The 17,921-nt window shown below is 32.8% G+C and overlaps 1 protein-coding gene across 3 annotated transcripts in view; it reads left to right on the top strand.

Moving 5' to 3' along the window:
• VPS13A (vacuolar protein sorting 13 homolog A) overlaps positions 1-17,921 on the top strand; it is a 217,821-nt gene that overhangs the window by 163,550 nt on the left and 36,350 nt on the right. For all 3 annotated transcript variants that reach the window (XM_054583005.1, XM_054583003.1, XM_054583006.1), the window contains 13 exons: positions 1,080-1,233; positions 1,735-1,881; positions 2,317-2,398; positions 3,223-3,292; positions 4,331-4,436; positions 12,425-12,538; positions 13,596-13,741; positions 14,990-15,071; positions 15,935-16,048; positions 16,915-16,990; positions 17,082-17,245; positions 17,554-17,599; positions 17,707-17,830. In XM_054583005.1, coding sequence (XP_054438980.1) covers positions 1,080-1,233; positions 1,735-1,881; positions 2,317-2,398; positions 3,223-3,292; positions 4,331-4,436; positions 12,425-12,538; positions 13,596-13,741; positions 14,990-15,071; positions 15,935-16,048; positions 16,915-16,990; positions 17,082-17,245; positions 17,554-17,599; positions 17,707-17,830 — 1,425 coding nt within the window. The remainder of the gene's footprint in view (positions 1-1,079; positions 1,234-1,734; positions 1,882-2,316; positions 2,399-3,222; positions 3,293-4,330; positions 4,437-12,424; positions 12,539-13,595; positions 13,742-14,989; positions 15,072-15,934; positions 16,049-16,914; positions 16,991-17,081; positions 17,246-17,553; positions 17,600-17,706; positions 17,831-17,921) is intronic.

Below are 17,921 nucleotides of genomic sequence, written 5' to 3'. Positions count from 1 at the left end.
ATTCCTGCTCAGATACCTAAGAGACTTCTTAAACTTTATATGTTTAAAACCCAGTTCCTGATTTACCAAAACCTGCCTCCCCATTGAAGTTAATGACACTACATCTTTCTAGTAGCTCAGGGCAAAAACTTTGGAATCATCTTGATTCATCTCTTTATCGCATGCTCCTCATCAAATCCATCTAGAAGTTCTGTGCTGGCTCTACCTTGAAAACACACGTAGAATCTGACATTTTTCAATAGCTCACTGTTATCATCCTAGGCAGAGCCATCACCATTTCTCCCCAGCTTATACAATTAAACTCCTAACAAGTTTTTCTGCTTCTAGCAGTTATCCTCTTATCTGTTCTCCCATCCCAGCAGTGTATTCCTAACTAAAGTTAAGTCAGATCATGTTACTGATCTTCTTACAATCTATCAATGGATCTTCTTCTCAGAGTAAAACTCAAAAGTCTTTACAATATCCTACAAGGCTTTCCATTATTTGGCCTCTCATAATCTGTCTTACTTTGTCTTCTTTCTACTCTTAATGTGTTCTAGGTATGCCAGCCTCCTTCCTCCCCTTCATACACTACACGTGTGCTCTGCTTGGGAGCCTTGGCTCTAACTGGTCCCTCTACTTGAAATGCTCATCTGTTGTCTTCTGGTTAAATTTCCTTTAAGGTTCTTGAAACCTTCTGTGACACCCCTGTTGACCACTCTTTTTAAATACTGCAACCCCACAACTTTGCATATCTCATTATTCCATATCCACCTTACCCTGCTTTTTCTCCTTTCCAAAGAATTTCATTTGTAATATGTTAAACTATGCTGAGTTACTATATTTAGGTCCTCAGCTAAAATAAAGCTCCAGAATTGGAGAGATGTTCATTGATAGTATTCTTACCACTGATAATGGTGCATAAATAGGTATTTAATAAGATTGTTTGAATGCATTCCTGTTTTTAAATTTGTGATGTGCTTACTTATTATTGAGGTTATTGCAAAATTTTTACTCAAGGTTTTGTAATTCATGTAATAAACCAGTTAAAATGAAAATGTGTATAAATTAGTACCATGACTTTTGCTTTCATATGTAAGCTCTGATGTGGTTTGGGAGACAAAGCCCAAGAAGAAGGCAAGATGGAAGCCAATGAGTGTAAAGCACACTGAGAAGTTAGAGAAAGAATTTAAGGAATATATTGAATCTTCACCTTCAGAAGATAAGGTTATTGAGTTGGACACTAATACTCCGGTAATATTTTTAAATATTGAATATGAAGTTTCAATTTTTATCTGTTGTAATTAGATTAATCACTAGTATACTTTTTAGGAAAGTCTTATTTCCTTGTAAAATAATGACTGCTGTAACACATACTTACTACAAAATATTTTAAATAGTTGTCTTTGTATTAAAAACTCAGACTTTATCTTGAGATGCAAATGATCTGTTCCTTGGTTAACAATCCAATAACCTTTTATTTTTTATTTATTTCTAAGATTATTTTATCTTTTATCACTTGTTTGTAGTAAATTTTAGTAAATTTACACAAAAAGTCATACAACTACTCTGTAAGGAATATCTATTTTTGTGAATTGTGTGAATATGGGTTACATAAATCTCAATCTAAACCTAATCAAATATTTAGCCTGTTATTTTAATTAATATTTAAATTATTTTGGTACAAATTTCTAATTTTAATCAATTATGAGTAAAGAAAAATTCTGTGTTTTGGGGGCATGGCATATTTTTCAGGTTGTCTTTACACCTAGTGGTATTAACATGAAAATTCTGCAACCACATGAAATAGCTATACGAAGAAATTATCTGCCAGCATTGAAAGTGGAATATAACACATCTGCACATCAATCATCATTTAGAATTCAAATTTATAGAATACAGGTGAGTCCGAAAAGATTGTCAGGTTGTGTTCTAAAGGAAAGTAGCAATAAGCTAATGTATTCCCATGGTCTGTTTTAGTTATTAGCACTTCCATTTCAATGTGGGACTGGACTCTTTGATTCCTTTTGCTTCTTAAATCTTATTATTCTAGCCCTGGCTGGTGTGGCTCAGTGGATTGAGCACCAGCCTGCGAACCAAAGGGTCACTGATTCAATTCCCAGCCAGGGCACATGCCTGGATTGCAGGCCAGGTTCCCAGTTGGGGGGTGCGCAAGAGGCGACCACACATTAATGTTTCTTTCCCTTTCTCCCTCCCTTCCCATCTCTGTAAAAATAAATCAATAAAAAATCTTTTTAAAAAATCATGTTATTTTAGTCAGGGTTTTATATCATTAACATATGAATATACTGACTTTTTTTCCTTTAATTTTCTTAGATCCAAAACCAAATACATGGTGCTGTATTTCCATTTGTATTTTACCCTGTTAAGCCCCCCAAGTCTGTCACCATGGATTCAGGTTTGTTTATATTTCTAGAGTGCCATAAAGATGGTTCTATTAGCTCTTTGGCTTATTTTACTGTAAAAATATGAAATGAAGCCATTTTAGTCAGCTAACTTCAAAAAAACTGAATAAATACTGAAGAAAAGATTAACTAGAAATATGTATTTAAATGTTAATTTAGAAATGTTAATTTTTTAAAATTACAAATTTTAAATCTCTGATTTAAAAATAACTGTGATGAGGAAGTTCAAATTCAGACTGTTTACTGAGCACGGAAAGTGTTTATAGTCTCCAGATTAGAATGACTGACAGGTCCTTTCTTCCATCCTCTTCTTACCCTTCACTTTCTTTTTTCTTTGCTGTCCATCTCACTTTCTCTTCCCAACGCCCTACTCTCCTTCCCTCCCCACTCCTTTTGCATTCACCCCCACCTCCATACCACTGACTCTAAACCATCTAAAGGAATACTCGTAATCTGTTTGGAAGCTTTTTGACCAGTATATGTGCCCAAGCTCTTCCCTCTAGAAGTCTGGGACAAGATCCTGAAATCTGTGTTTTCACAAAGTTTCCCTGATGCTTCTAATGCTTGCTTCTAATTTAAAGTTATGAATTTAAAGGATTGGTAATTTTTATAGTGAATGTAGATAATTTACAAAAATAGTCCTGGAGTCTGAAATTAAGATTGTAATGGATTGTGCAAATACTAGTCATTTTAATTGATACTCATAATTTAGTGAATAATTTACTTGGTCATTGTGATGTGCACTGCATTGCAAGAAAATGCTCGTTAGCTTTTGTTTAAAGCATTAGGGGATTAATCATGTTATTAACCCTTACAGAACCAAAGCCTTTCACAGATGTCTGTATTGTCATGAGATCTGCAGGGCACTCCCAGATAACACGTATTAAGTAAGTATCTTAATACATTTTTTGTGTGTTTATTTAATATTTTGATTTAAATATGTGAGTTAAATTGTACTCTTTAAAAAATAAATTTTAGATGAGTAAAAGATTTAAGTGTAAAATACTAAATTATAAAAATCATAGAAAAAGTCAATTATTTTATAATTGTGGAGAATCAGAAGTCTCCAAATGACGTATGCCTAGATATTAACAATAGCCATTTGTAAATTATGGACATTTTGCTGTGACCTGTGTGGCTGAGTTAGTTAGGCAAAGCAAAAGGTTGTGGGTTCGATTCTTGGCCAGGGCACATGCCTAGGTTGCAGGTTCAGTCCCCGCTCTGGGAGTGTACGAGAGGCAATCAATTGATCGATGTTTCTCTCTCACATTGATGTTTCTCTCCCTCTATTTCTCCCTCCCCTCCCCATAAATAAATAAATAAACAAACACAAATAAAGTTTTAGATATTATGGGCATTTTATTTTTGTTTTTCTAATAAGTTTTCTATAATTGCTGTTTATTGTTTTAGAAACAAGAAAGAAATCATATTTTCAAATTCAGTCACCACCCAGTCCAAGAAATAAAATGTTTAGACCCATCTATGCCCTACTCCCTTTTCTTATTTTCTCTGCCCTATCACCAAGACAAACACTGTCTTTATTTCCTTGCTTTAAAAATTATAGTTGTACTGCATATGTGTACCTAAACATTATCCTTAATTTTCCCTTTTTCCTCTTAATTAAAAAAATTTCTAACTGTGCACATACTGCTGGGACTTGCTTTTTTTCATTAAACTTATTACTAAAATATATTTTGTTGTACGTAGCTAAAGTTTAGTCATAATCACTCAATGATATGTGACTGTCTACCACAGTTTACTTATAGATGGCCTCCCTACAGTCATTTTCATGCTTCAGTTTGCTACTATTTATGAGCAATCTTGCTATGACAGTTATCTTTCTAGAACTATGCATTCTTATTTTTCTTATCTAATTTTAATACAGTTAATTAATGATCTTTAATGTTTTCTATTTTGTAATATAGGTACTTCAAAGTGTTGATCCAGGAAATGGATCTAAGGTTAGATCTTGGGTTTGTCTATGCTTTATCAGATCTTATGACAGAAGCTGAAGTAACCGAAAAAACAGAGGTAAGACTTACAATAACAGCATTGATGGGAAGGATTAGGAAAAGAGGAATAAGAAAAATATCCTTATAAATTCTTAAAAGTATTAAAATGACTTTTTAAAATATTTTTATTATGCTGCTGTGATGAGTACATTGGTATAAACCACATTTTCTGATTATAGAAAGACAAGTTAAGAATAGTTTTAAACAAAACTGTATAGAAGCAAGACAGGTTAAGATAGTTCTTTTTAGAGTTAGCAAACAGAAGGAAAGTTTTAAGCCAATAGTAGGTGGAAGAGGATAATCAGTCATGTTCACATTACTAGTTTTTCCTATTTTACTGTCCAAGATTACTTTTGTTTAAATTAATCATTTAGAAATTTGGAAATGACCAGGGTATTTGATGAAAGAAGGAATAAGGCAAATTAAAGATAGCATCTTATTTGTGAGTGACAGGAAGGCTATAAAATTCATAGTAATAGGATGGGTCAGATATGTTGTCTTTTTCAGCTGCCTTTATAGAAACAGTTCTGATGACAAGCTACAAAGATAAAGAATAAGGGCAAATAAACTTTTCTTTTAATAAGTTTATTGAGATATAGTTTACATACCATACATTTTACCCATTTAAAGTGTTGAATTCCATGGTTCTTAGTATATTAACAGACTTAAACAATCATCCCCACTATCCAATTCTAGAACATTTTCATCACCCCAGAAAGAAACCATTCTAGGTCCATAGAACCACTACTGCACTTTCTGTTTATAGGTTTTCCTACTCTAGATATTTCATACTAATGTAATAATACACTTTATTGTCCCTTTTGATGGGATTATTTTACTTACCATAATGTATAAGGTTCATCCATGTTGAAGCATGTATCTGTACTTCATTTTTTTTATAGCCAAGTAATATTTTATTGTATGAATGCCACATTTTGTTTTTCTATTCATCAGTTAATGGACATTTGAGGTGTTTTCACATTTTGGCTATTATGAATAATGCTGTTATGAATATTTGTGTACACATTTTTAATTGGACATATATTTTTATTTCTTTTGGATATATACCTAGGAGTGGAACTTCTAGGAACATGATAACTCTATTTAACCATATTAGGACTGCCCGACAGTTTTCCGTAGCAACCACTTTACATTCTTACCAGAATGTATGAGGATCCTGATTTCAACAAACAACATCCTTACCAACACTTGTTATTACCTGCCCTTTTGACTCTAGCCATCCTTGTAGGTGTGAAGTAGTATATCATTGTGGTTTTGATTTGCACTTACCTGATGAGTCATGATGTTGAGCATCTTTTGATGTCTCATTTAACTGTTTGCATATCTTCTTTGGAGAGATATCTATTCAGATACTTTGCTACTTTATTTATTGTTTAATGTGTTGTCTTATTTTATTGAATTGTAAAAGTTCTTTATATTTTCTGAATACAAATCTTGTGTCAGATACATGGTTTTTAAATTTTTATCATTCTTTGTATTGTGTTTTACTTTCTCAATGTCTTTCAAAGCACAAAATTTTTAATGTTAGTAAAATCCAAATTATTCTTTGCTGTGGCTCATGTTTTGCTGCCATTTCTAAGAATCCTTTGTCAAAGCCAAGGTTACGAAGATTCAGTTCTATCTTCTAAGAGTTTTAAAATTTTAGCTCTTAGAATTAGGTCTTTAATTTTTGTATATGGTGTGAGGTACAGGTATAACATCAGTCTTTAGGATTGGGCTAACCAGTTGTCTCAGTACCATTTGTTAAAAACACTATTCATTCTCCATTAATGATTTTGATACCTTTGTCAAAAATCAGTTGATTATAGATATATGATTTTATTCCACTGATCTATATGTCCATCCTTGTGCCGGTACTACACTGTCTTTATTTTATTAGTATTTTATGATAAAGTTTAAAATTGAGAAGTGTGACTTCTCCTACTTTGTTCTTTTTCGAGACTTTCTTTTGGCTGTAATGGATCAGTTTGCAATTCCATGTAAATTTTAGAGCCAACTTACCAACTTCTAAAGAAGTTGGAGGTATGACCAGGATTACATTGACTCTACAGATCAATTTAAGGGATATTGCCATCTTCACAGTATCAAGCCTTTCAGTCCTCAAACATGGATGTTTTCCATTTATGTAGATCTTTGATTTCTTTCAGTGGTGTTTAATAGTTTGCAGAGTGTAAGTTTTGTATTTCTTCTGTTAAATTTACTTATGAGTATTTTTTTGTTTTTAAGGTGTTATGAAATAAATTTTCTTACTCATTTTTGGTTCATTGAAATGTAAAGAAATACAATTTTTTTTCCATTGATCTTGTACTCTACAACTTTACTGAACTTATTTATCAGCTCTTAATTTTTATTTTGTGAAATCTTTAGGGTTTTCTATATATAAGATCATATCAGAGAAAATAGAGGTAGTTTTACCTCTTCCTTTCTGATTTGGACACCTTTTGTTCCTTTTTCTTGCCTAATTGTCCTGTTAGAACCTGTAGTACAACATTGAATAGAAGTGCCAGGAGCAGACATTTTTGCCCTGTGTCTGATCTTAGAGGGAAAGCTTTCAGTCTTTCTCCATTAATTAGAATGCTGATGGTGGATTTTTTTGTAGATGCTCTGTTTCTACAGGTTGAGTTTTCTTCTATTTATAGTTTGTGTAACAGTTTTACCAAGTTTGATCAAATTTGTCCCATGCTTTTTCTGTGACTATTGGAATTATTATATGGTTTTGGTTTTTGTCCTAGTGATATATTTTATTACACTGCATGTTAAAACAATATTGTATACATGGGATAAGTCCTACTTAGTCATGTGTATAATTTTTTAAGCATATTTTTCTAGGTTTGGTTTGTTAGCATTTTGTTGAGGATTTTTGTGTTCATATTCATAAGAACTTGGCGCAACTGATGTATTATTTAATCAGTTGTTTTTTAAATAAGAGAAGAAAGGGAAAAGATTATGTATTGATACTGCCTTTTATAATTATATAATTACCTTTACCAGTGCTTTTTGTTTTTTAATTTGGATTCTGAATATCATCTGGGGTCACTTGCTTCCAGCCTAATGAACTTCTTATTAGTATTTCTTGTAAGGTAGACCTACTAGCAACAAATTATCTTAGTTTTTTTAAATTTGGGAATGTCTTTATGTCCCTTCATTTTGAAAAATTAGCAACACTGGGTATAGGATTCTTTGTTGACAGTTTTTTCCTTTGAGCACTTTGAATATGTTATTCCACTATCTTCTTGGCTCCCTTTTTTTTTCCAAGAGGCCAAATGTTGATCTTATTGGGGTCCCCTTGTATGTAAGAAATCATTTTCCTTTCTTATTTGTAACATTTTTTTCCTTGTCTTTGACTTTCTGCATTTGTTTGTGAACATCTTTGTATTTATTGCACTTGGAGCTCACTGAGCTTCCTAGTTTAGTGTTTTTTCATAAATTTGGGAAGTCTTTAGCTTTTATTCAAATGCTTTATACTCTTTTTTTCTCTCTTCTTTGATAACTTCCATATCACATGTGTTAGTATGCTTAATGATGTCCCACATTTCTCTGAGTCTGTTCATTCTTCTTCATTCTTTTTTCTATTTCTCAGATTGTTTAATCTGCAACAATTTATCTCCGAGTTCACTAATGAAATGAAGCATTTCATTTAGCATATAATGAAGCATTTAAATGATATTTTACCAATTCAAATACACTGTTAAGTCCTTCTAGGAAATTTTCTATTTTTGTCACACTTTTCAACTCCAGAGTTTCTGTTTGGTTCCCTTATATGATTTCTCTCTCCATACTGATATTCTCTATTTGATGTGAAATTATCATCATATGTTCCTTTATTTCCATAAGTATGGTTTTCTTTAATTCTTTGAACATATTTATAGTGGTTACTTTGATGTCTCTTTCTTTTATATCCAACCTGGTCACTCTCACAGGCAGTTTCTGTTGCCTACATTTTTTCCAGAGTGTGTCATAGATACATTCCTATGTCTTTGCAGATCTCATAATTTTTGGTAGGAAACTGGACATTTTAGGTAAAATACAGTAAAACTATGGGTATGGACCTCTGTTCCCCAAAGCTCATATTGTTATTAAGTTTATTTATTTATTTATTCAGTGACTGGCTGAATTGTTTTATTGGAAGACTTCCTTCCAGCACCCCTACCTTTCCCTTCAGTGTTTAGTCTTAGATGTTATTCCTCAGGGAGGCAAATATTTGGGATACCCACAGTTATCCTGGAGTAATGATGGTTTTAGCATGGCTTTATTCATCTATTTCCATGACCACACTCAGTTGTATTTTAGTTTCAAAATAATTTTTATTGTTTGTGAGATTCAATATCCTCTCATAAGTTTAATACCTATGAATTTATTTCATTTTGAAATGTATTTTATTGATTACGCTATTACAGCTACCCCATTTTCTCCCCTTAGACCTCCCTGCCTGGTACTCCCATTCCCTCCCTCAGTACCCCCCATTAGTTCATGTCCATGGGTCATGCATATAAGTTCTTTGGCTTCTCCATTTCCTATACTATTTGTAATATCCCCCTGTCTATTTTGTACCTACCAATCATGCTTCTTAACCCCTGTACCTTTTCCCCTATTCTCCTCCTTCCCCTTCTCAGCTGATAACCCTCCAAATGATCTCCACATTTATAATTCTTTTGTTCTGGTTGTTTGCTTAGTTTGTTTCTTTAAGATTTAGTTGTTGATAGTTGTGAATTTGTTGCTATTTTAGTATTCATAATTTTTATCTTTTTCTTAAACATTTCATATACTAATGGCTTGGTGCTGATGAGCTCCTATAGGTTTACCTTGTCTGGAAAGCACTTTATCTGCCCTTCCACTCTAAATGATACTTTGCTAACTACAGTAATGTAGGTTGTAGGTCCTTGATTTTCATCACTTTGAATACTTCCTGCCAGTCCCTTCTTGCCTGCAAAGTTTCTTTTGAGAAGTCAGTTGACAAACTATGGGAATTCCTTTGTAGGTAACTGCTTGTGCTGCTTTTAAGATTCTTTCTTTAACCTTTGGCATTTTAATTATGATGTGTCTTGATGTGAGCCTCTCTGGGTCCAACTTACTCAGGATTCTCTGTGCTTCCTGTTGTTGAGCTTCACTAATTGCTGGCTGATTGCTTTTCTTCAAAAATGCCTTAGGACATAAATTACTCTATATACTAATTCAATAAAATTTGGGCTTTTTTTTTTTAATGAATTGAAAAGATTAGTGTTTGTTATTTGTTCTGACCCACATAACATATATTAAATATTTAATATATCCCATTCATTGGATTCCCTTTTCATTTTGTTGCTGGTTTCTTTTGCTGTACAAAAGCTTTTTAGTTTGTAGTCCCATTTGTTTGTTTGTTTTTTCCTTTGTTTCCCTTGCTCAAGGTGATATATCAGAAAAAAAAAATACTGCTATGAGAAAGGTCTGAGGTTTTGTTGCCTATGTTTTCTTCTAGGAGTTTTATGGTTTCATGACATACATTTAAGTCTTTAATCCATTTTTAGTTTATTCTTGTGTAAATTGGTGGTTTAGTTTCATTTTTTTTGCATGTATCCAATTTTCCCAGCACCATTTATATATTAGAGAGACTATCTTTATTCCACTGTATGTACTTGCCTCCTGTGTCAAATATTAGTTTGCCATAAAGATGTGAGTTTATTTCTGTGCTTTTCTTTTTGCTCCATTGATCTATATGCCTTTTCTTGTCCAAATACCATGCTGATTTGATTCCTATAGCCTTGTAGAATTGTTTGATATCAGGTAGTATGAAACCTCCAACTTTGTTTCTTTGTTTCAAGATTGCTGAGGCTGTTTGGGTCTTTTATAGGTCCATATAAATTTTTGGAATATTTGTTCTATATCTATGAAATATGCCATTGGTATTTTAATAGGAAATGCATTGAATCTGTAGATTGCTTTGGGTAGTATGGACATTTTAATGATGTTAAGTTTTCCTTTCTGTGAACACAATATGTGCTTCCACTGATTTGTATCTTCCTCAGTTTTCCTTTAGTATCTTATAATTTTTCAAAATCTTTATCTCCTTGGTTAAATTTATTCCTAGGTTCCTTATTTTGTTGTTGTTGTAGTAAATGGGATTGTTTTCTTAACTTCTCTTTCTCATAGTTCCTTATAAGTGTATAAAATACCACCAAATTCTGAATATTAATTTTGTATTCTACTTTGCCAAACTCACTTATTAAATCTAGTAGTTTTTGTTTTTTGTGTTTGTTTTTGGGTTTTTTTTTTAGTGGAATCTTTAGGGTTTTCTATGTACAATATCATGCTATCTGGGAGTTTTCCTTCTTCCTTTCCAGTTTGGATGCCTTTTATTTCTTTTCCTTGTCTGATTACTGTGGCTGGTACTTCCAGTACTATGTTGAATAAGAGTGGTCAAAGCAGACATCCCTGTGTCTTGTTCTTGATCTTGAAGGAAACACTTTTAGCTTTTGCCCATTGAATATGAGGTTGACTGTGGATTTGTCATGTGTGGCCTTTATTATGTTGAGGAACATCCACCATTTTTTAGAGCATTTTCAACCAGTATACTGCAGCATACTGTTGTGCCACAAGAATTTTTAAAACACAATACCTGACTATTTGGTCAAGAGCACTGTCCTCTTTTCCCTTAGATTGTCAAATTTTAAAAAATGACAACAGCTAACGCAATAAAACCTGTTCAGTGTGAATGAATCAAAATTATACCTATTTTTTTTCAGACTGGCAGAAATATATTTTTTTGGTATGCCACAGAATTTTAGTGATTAGTTTATGTGTATCATGAGATGAAAGTTTTGAAAATCGCTGTGCTACAGCACTCTTAGGCTTGAACCTCTTTACACTGTTGTAAATTAAGTCAGCTTCTTTTCAAAAAGATTAGAAAGTATATATTTTAAACACTATTTCTCTGCCAGGTGAAATCTCTGAACCAGAGCTTTGGAGTTTGGTGTGGGGCAAGGGTGATCAGAACCTCAGTATTCTTAATGGTGGTCAAACCAAAGTAGAGCCTTTACTCCATGAATGGAAGCTGGACAAAAGAAAGGAGTTCCCCCCTCTCCCATTATTTAGCAGCTCATAGCTGGGGACAGAGTGAGACATCCTGTGTTTCCCAGAAAGAAGCTCCTCCAGTTGGGAGTCTGGCCAGAGAGGTAGCTCTGTGTTTTTGAGTATACCAGTCTAAAAGTAGAATTCTAGCTTATTGAACTGGAAGGGGAAACTAAGAGAATGATTCTTGTACAAATACTGCTGGCTCACTTTTTTAACCAAGTTTTTGTAGACGCTCTCAAATAGATGTTTTATTTCCTTATACCCTTAGGACCATTCACAGAAGCCTTAATTTTTTTTTTTTTTTAATAAATTTCACCAGTTTCACTGGGGAGCTGGTAAAGAGCTCCTCACAGTGTCATCCAGAAGTCAGTTTTCATATGTATATTATTAAGGCTATCACTTTGATGTTTTGTTAATAGGTTAAAATGTGAATATTGGGCCATTTCTCAACACATAGAATTAACTTAGTGTTTGGAAGTGAACTATTGTTGATTATCAAGAATGAAAGCACTAATTAATCACTTTGTGAAAAATTATTTTCGATGCGCTCCCCTATTTTTGATGGCCTTTGTACATGTAAGTAAGGCATTAAGTAAAAAGCTACAAGAGGACATTATATTTAAAGAGTAAATATTCCTAAAAAAGTGTTGAAGGACTGGGTTAGTGACCTTTTAGAATAAAATCTGTAGTCACATGAGGAAAAGCTTAACATCTTCCATTGGATTAGATGGAAATATAGAAGATATGCTTATCAGTCTGTGAGTGATAGAATTTTTCTAACAATAGAAATATTTCTCTCCTGAGGCAGTATCCTTCTAATTATGAATACTGTTGAATCTGGATATTATAGAGGAGTGGTCTGCAGTGTGTGAGCTATTGGCTTAAATGCTTAATGAAAATAGATCCCTTAACTTTTTATTTTTTTATGTTCCTTTATAGATTGAACTTTTTCATAAAGATATAGAAGTTTTCCAAGAAGAATATAAAACAGTGTCATTAGTAGATTCATCACAAGTCAGTCTCTATGAGTACTTTCATATATCTCCTATCAAGGTAGGGGAAAAATAAGTTATTTTTATTATTCATGATAATCTAGGTAATAGCAAATTTACTGATTCTGCTGGGTGGACATAGTATTTAAATTATGTTCTTAAATACTTTATAAATTTTGTAACTTCACAATTACAAATATAAAAACAAAGCAATACTCCCTTTAAATGTTTATTCTTACGTTATAGTCATTTTCACCATATGGAAGTAATAGTGGATACACCCACAGTATGTGTTTATATGTTTATGTCTTGACCTGATATTATATTACCTTAATGATAAGGTGTTTAATGACAATGTTCAAAATTTTGTGTGATGTATGTGTAAGTTTTTGTTTTAATAGAGTTATGATTATATTCATTATAGTCATTTCAGGTGTACAATGTGAGGATTTGATATTGTATACACTGTGAAACGATCATCCCAATATGTTACCATCTGTCACTATACATATTATAAATTTTTTTTCATGTGATGAGAACTTTCTAAGATTTACTCTCTTTGCAGCTTTCAAACTTGCAATACAGTATGATTACAGTATATAAGTTTTAATTTATAAAGCAATCTTGATTTCAGATTTGAAGATTGAATAGAACTAAATGTAAGTTCTTAACACAAAGTTTCTATGAGTTACAGAATACTTCAAGAAAATTATTGTAAAACTATGTATATAGTCTATATATGCATACAATATATAAGTGCTTTTTAGCTGACTTCATCCTGCTAACTTAATTCTAATAGTTGACACAGTCACTTAATGGAGATATTTGAGTTTTTCCTAGCAACTTTAACGTCTAGATTATTGTCATTAAAAATGTATAATATATTTTCCCAGGTAAAAGAATTGCATTTAACAAAATATATCATCTTATATCACTAGATTTAAAGTTTAAAAAGAGCTTTATTAGATTTAAATTTTTTTAACTGTTCACTTATTAAGTGTGGATTCCTACTGATAACTTCGAAATTTTATTAATGCTATACAGTGACTTTAAAATAAATATTAAAAGTTAATATTGTCATTATGAAGATGCTGATATTTATCTCTTTTTCTCATTAGTTGCATTTAAGTGTTTCACTGAGTTCGGGTAAAGAAGCAGCTGAAGAATCAGAACAACGTGGAGGATTTATTGCAATTCGTTCTTTAAATCTTTTGCTGAAGAGTATCGGTGCCACTCTCACAAATGTACAAGATGTAGTTTTTAAGTATGTTTAATATTCAAATCTATGAATTTAGGAAAAGTCCTTTTTATATTTACCTAAAAATTTATGAGTGAAAAATGTGCAATGTACCTTACAGATCTAGGCACAATATGGTGTTTGCTGTTAAATAGAATATAATGTAGATAATGTACACCTCCTAACTCCTAACTATTAATTAACAAGTGAACTGTTAAATAATTTCCTTAAGAAATAGGGATGGGGTCATGTATATTTGTGCATTATATACGGCCTTTCTGGCCTGGGGAAGAATTCCTAAGAAGCTGTGTGTGCCCAAAGGTGCAGTGCTTAAAAGACATGGCTTCAAGGCCTAGGGAATAAAAACTCTTCAAGCTTATGTGAATAGAAAAAATGAGTGTCATAATAGGAGAAATTAATGGATCAATTTAAATGTTACAGTCAGGAATTGACATTTTAATGTGAGTCATAATGGGAGCTATTAATATATCTGACCAAAGAGACTCAGAGTCAGAGTGGAGACTTCAGATGAGAATGCCCTTTTCGGGTAGCACCTAGAACTGTTACTGAGACCAGTGGTAAGAATCAAAGAGTCCAATAAGATGTAACTCTAAGTCTGGATAAAAGGTAACAATTAAACTAACGAACACAGGTTTGAAGACATCATAACAGGAGTAAGGTGAGATTTCTTATATTGCTGCTGTCTTATCTGCTATCCTAGAGCTTCCCAATTAGTTGATTGGGTAACTGTTGGGAATAGGTTATAAGTAAACTAATAGATTCCTCAACAATTGACTGACCAGGCAGGCCCTACCCTGCAGCAACTGCATTCTGGCCATTCATGAGCAACCCCTTCATTTATCTCAGTGTGTCAAATATTTTCTATATGGGCCATGATAGGACAGAATTGACAAATATAAGTTCTGGTCCTTGAGTGGGATCCAAAGGATCTCTGAATCCTCTTAATTACATGGAAAATATGTATATGTAGGTGGATTTTCTGAGGATAAGAGCCATAATTTTTTCAGATTTTTAGAGCTTTCTTTGACCAGAATGTGTGAGATGTGTGTAAAAGAGTAGATTTTCTTATTGGCATGGAAAAATGTACTAAAAGGAAAGATTTGTAGAAAAGTTCTAATGAAAATAAAGCCTTAATATTAAAAACTCTTCCTCCCTCTTTTCCTCCCTCCCTCTCTCCCTCCTTCCCTCTCTCCATATGCACACACATGCACATATACACATATATACATATTTATATATTTATATTTTTTTCAGGCTTGCATTTTTTGAACTCAACTATCGATTTCATACAACATCTGAACTACAATCTGAAGTAGTAAGACACTATTCAAAACAGGTTTGTCTGTAATTATTTTACAAAGGGGCAAGGTGATGTAAAATAGTGAAACTGAATGTGTCTCTACACATAAAATGTAAATTTGGCAAGGAAGTTAATAGCCAGTTTGAAAATTTTAAAACATGTTTGGTGTTTTGTGTTTTGTTTTGTTTTTCAGAATTGTAGAAAGAAATTGAGACTAATGACCATTTCACTTTTCTGTCCTTCTAATTTTTAGTCACATACTGAAATCTTTTTTGGATCAGTGTGGACTAGACATAAACCTTTAAATAAAACATTAAGGAATTCACCACACTTACTTTAAAACATAGGTTCAAGGGAATCTATTTATTAGTAACTAAATGATGAACAGAGGGTATTTTTAATGTAACTGAGTTGTTGAGTCTGCTATGTATCTTATTTTAGTGGATATTTTCCCCACCTTTGGAAAGACTCTGGTATTTTGATGTAACATAGAACTTCTGAGACAGATGTTGTATAGTGGACAGATCACTGAACATGACTCAAGAGGTCTGGGTTTGGATCCCAGTTTTACCATTTAACCTCTGTGTGGCCCTTGGCATCATTTGACCTCTGTATTTCTCCATCTATAAAATGATGGTAGTATTAGAAACACACAGAATTGTAAAATGAAAGTATTTTGAATATTCTAAAGCATTATGTAAATATCATATTGTTTCTAATATTCTAACACTAACTTGCTTTTTAAAAACTATGACTAGTGATGAATAAGGTGAGATACATGGTTTAGGTGTTGAAATTGATAAGGGTTAGCTTAAAAAAATTGGATGTGTATATTGACTATAAGAAAAAATATTAAGTGAGATTATCCAAATTGATTAATATTCACATTTCATTTTTAGGCCATTAAGCAGATGTATGTACTCGTTCTTGGACTTGAAGTTTTGGGGAATCCTTTTGGCTTAATTAGAGAATTTTCTGAAGGTGTAGAAGCATTTTTCTATGAACCTTACCAGGTAAAAAAGTTATTCTTGCATTGTACACCATATTACACTAATACTTTTAAATAAATAATGCATTCCAGTTGTTAACTTAAGTGGTAGATGTAAATGGATTTTGGGAGACACTACAAAGGGCCATTATTTTGCAACAAATAATGGTAAGAGCTTTTAAGAAATTTGGGGAGAAATTTTTACCTTTTCCCTCAAAATTTAAACTTAAGACTTTACAAAAATATACTGAATTTTAAGTGTCCTCTTGGAGTACTAAAAGTGGATAAAATTCACACTATAGAAGAAAGAACAGTATCATAGCCAGGCAGTCTTGCTGTGCAGTCATGTGGGACAGTAAAAGCAACCCTGCAAGCTGGCACTGTGCAAGGCAGTCTTAACCAAAGGCAAAGAGAATGACTTTCCTATGCCCCTTTAAATTTTCAGAATGTTCAAAACTCTCCTACTTTTACTTATGAGTAGATGATAATAAAAAATAAACTAGTATTTATTTCATATACTGTAATTTAAAACATTAGACATATTAACAATTAAAGTGTTCTTTTTTTTTTGTAAAAAAAACTATCAAGACTAGTGTGTGCTCACCTTCTTACTGCATACCTTACAATACAGAACAAACACTTTTTTGTGCACTTTTGTGAATAGTCATACTCCTTTCTAAGTTTGGATTAACTGCCAACAGTTAATCTTTTTTACTTGCAATGTCATGAAATATCTCTGAAACTTTTGTTAACGTGAAGTTTTCTGCTGGTATCACTTTCTCAGGGATCTCTTTTATTTTTGTCACTACTATTTTCCTCATTTATATCAATTATGTCACCTTTAAAAATAAACATAACCTTATTTGTTGTTACTAAATTTTAACCCTTTAGGGAGCCATCCAGGGTCCTGAAGAGTTTATGGAGGGAGTGGCACTAGGATTGAAGGCATTAGTTGGTGGAGCTGTTGGTAAGAAACAGAATGCTTCCCAAGTATGATTATGCTAAAAAGTAATGATATATTTGCCTTTACTAAAAATATACATGATAATTTCTGCTAGGTGGATTAGCCGGTGCTGCCTCCAGAATCACCAGTGCTATGGCGAAAGGGGTAGCCGCTATGACCATGGATGAAGACTACCAACAGAAGAGAAGAGAAGCCATGAATAAGCAACCAGCTGGTCTTAGAGAAGGCATCACTCGTGGAGGAAAAGGTTTAGTTTCTGTAAGACATGTCTCAATGTATGAACATCACGGTAAATAGCTTTTAAAGCCACATTCTGTGACTAAGGAAACAGACGAGGAACTTTCACTCCTTCGAGTATTTTGTGGATATTGGAGGAACAGTGGGTTTAGCCTACATAAAGTATGTCAGTAGCCTCCAAAAGCATTCTGTTTAAATAAAATGCTTAGGAAATATGTTAATTCTTATGGTATCTAGAGAGCAGAACTCTGTATTTTTTTAAATCAGACTTGGTTTGCCAAGGCATCATGTGAATGTATTACTAATTTTCAGTTGTGCTTTTCTTCTAGGGTTTTGTAAGTGGCATAACAGGAATTGTTACAAAACCAATCAAAGGCAAGTATAGTAATTCCTTTGAGTTATATATATTACCAAGTCTTTCACAAATTGATTCAATTTTTATTCTTGATATAATTGTCTAACTTTGTCTTTTTTCTTCCTAGGAGCTCAAAAAGGAGGAGCAGCTGGTTTCCTTAAAGGTGTTGGCAAAGGTTTAGTTGGAGCAGTGGCAAGGCCAACTGGAGGCATCATAGACATGGCTAGCAGTACATTTCAGGGAATAAAAAGGTAAATTTTCTTTGATATAGGGTATGAGTAAAATGCTTAAACCCTGAGAAATGAAATAAACGTGCCATTTGGCTCAAGGCATCTATTTATG

Source organism: Pteronotus mesoamericanus, unplaced genomic scaffold (genome assembly GCF_021234165.1).
Source record: "Pteronotus mesoamericanus isolate MK-2021 breed Mesoamerican mustached bat unplaced genomic scaffold, CSHL_Meso_final contig_73, whole genome shotgun sequence".
NCBI lineage: Eukaryota > Metazoa > Chordata > Mammalia > Chiroptera > Mormoopidae > Pteronotus > Pteronotus mesoamericanus.
Note: the sequence above shows the minus strand (reverse complement) of the source record. Positions and strands in the feature narration are given on the sequence as shown.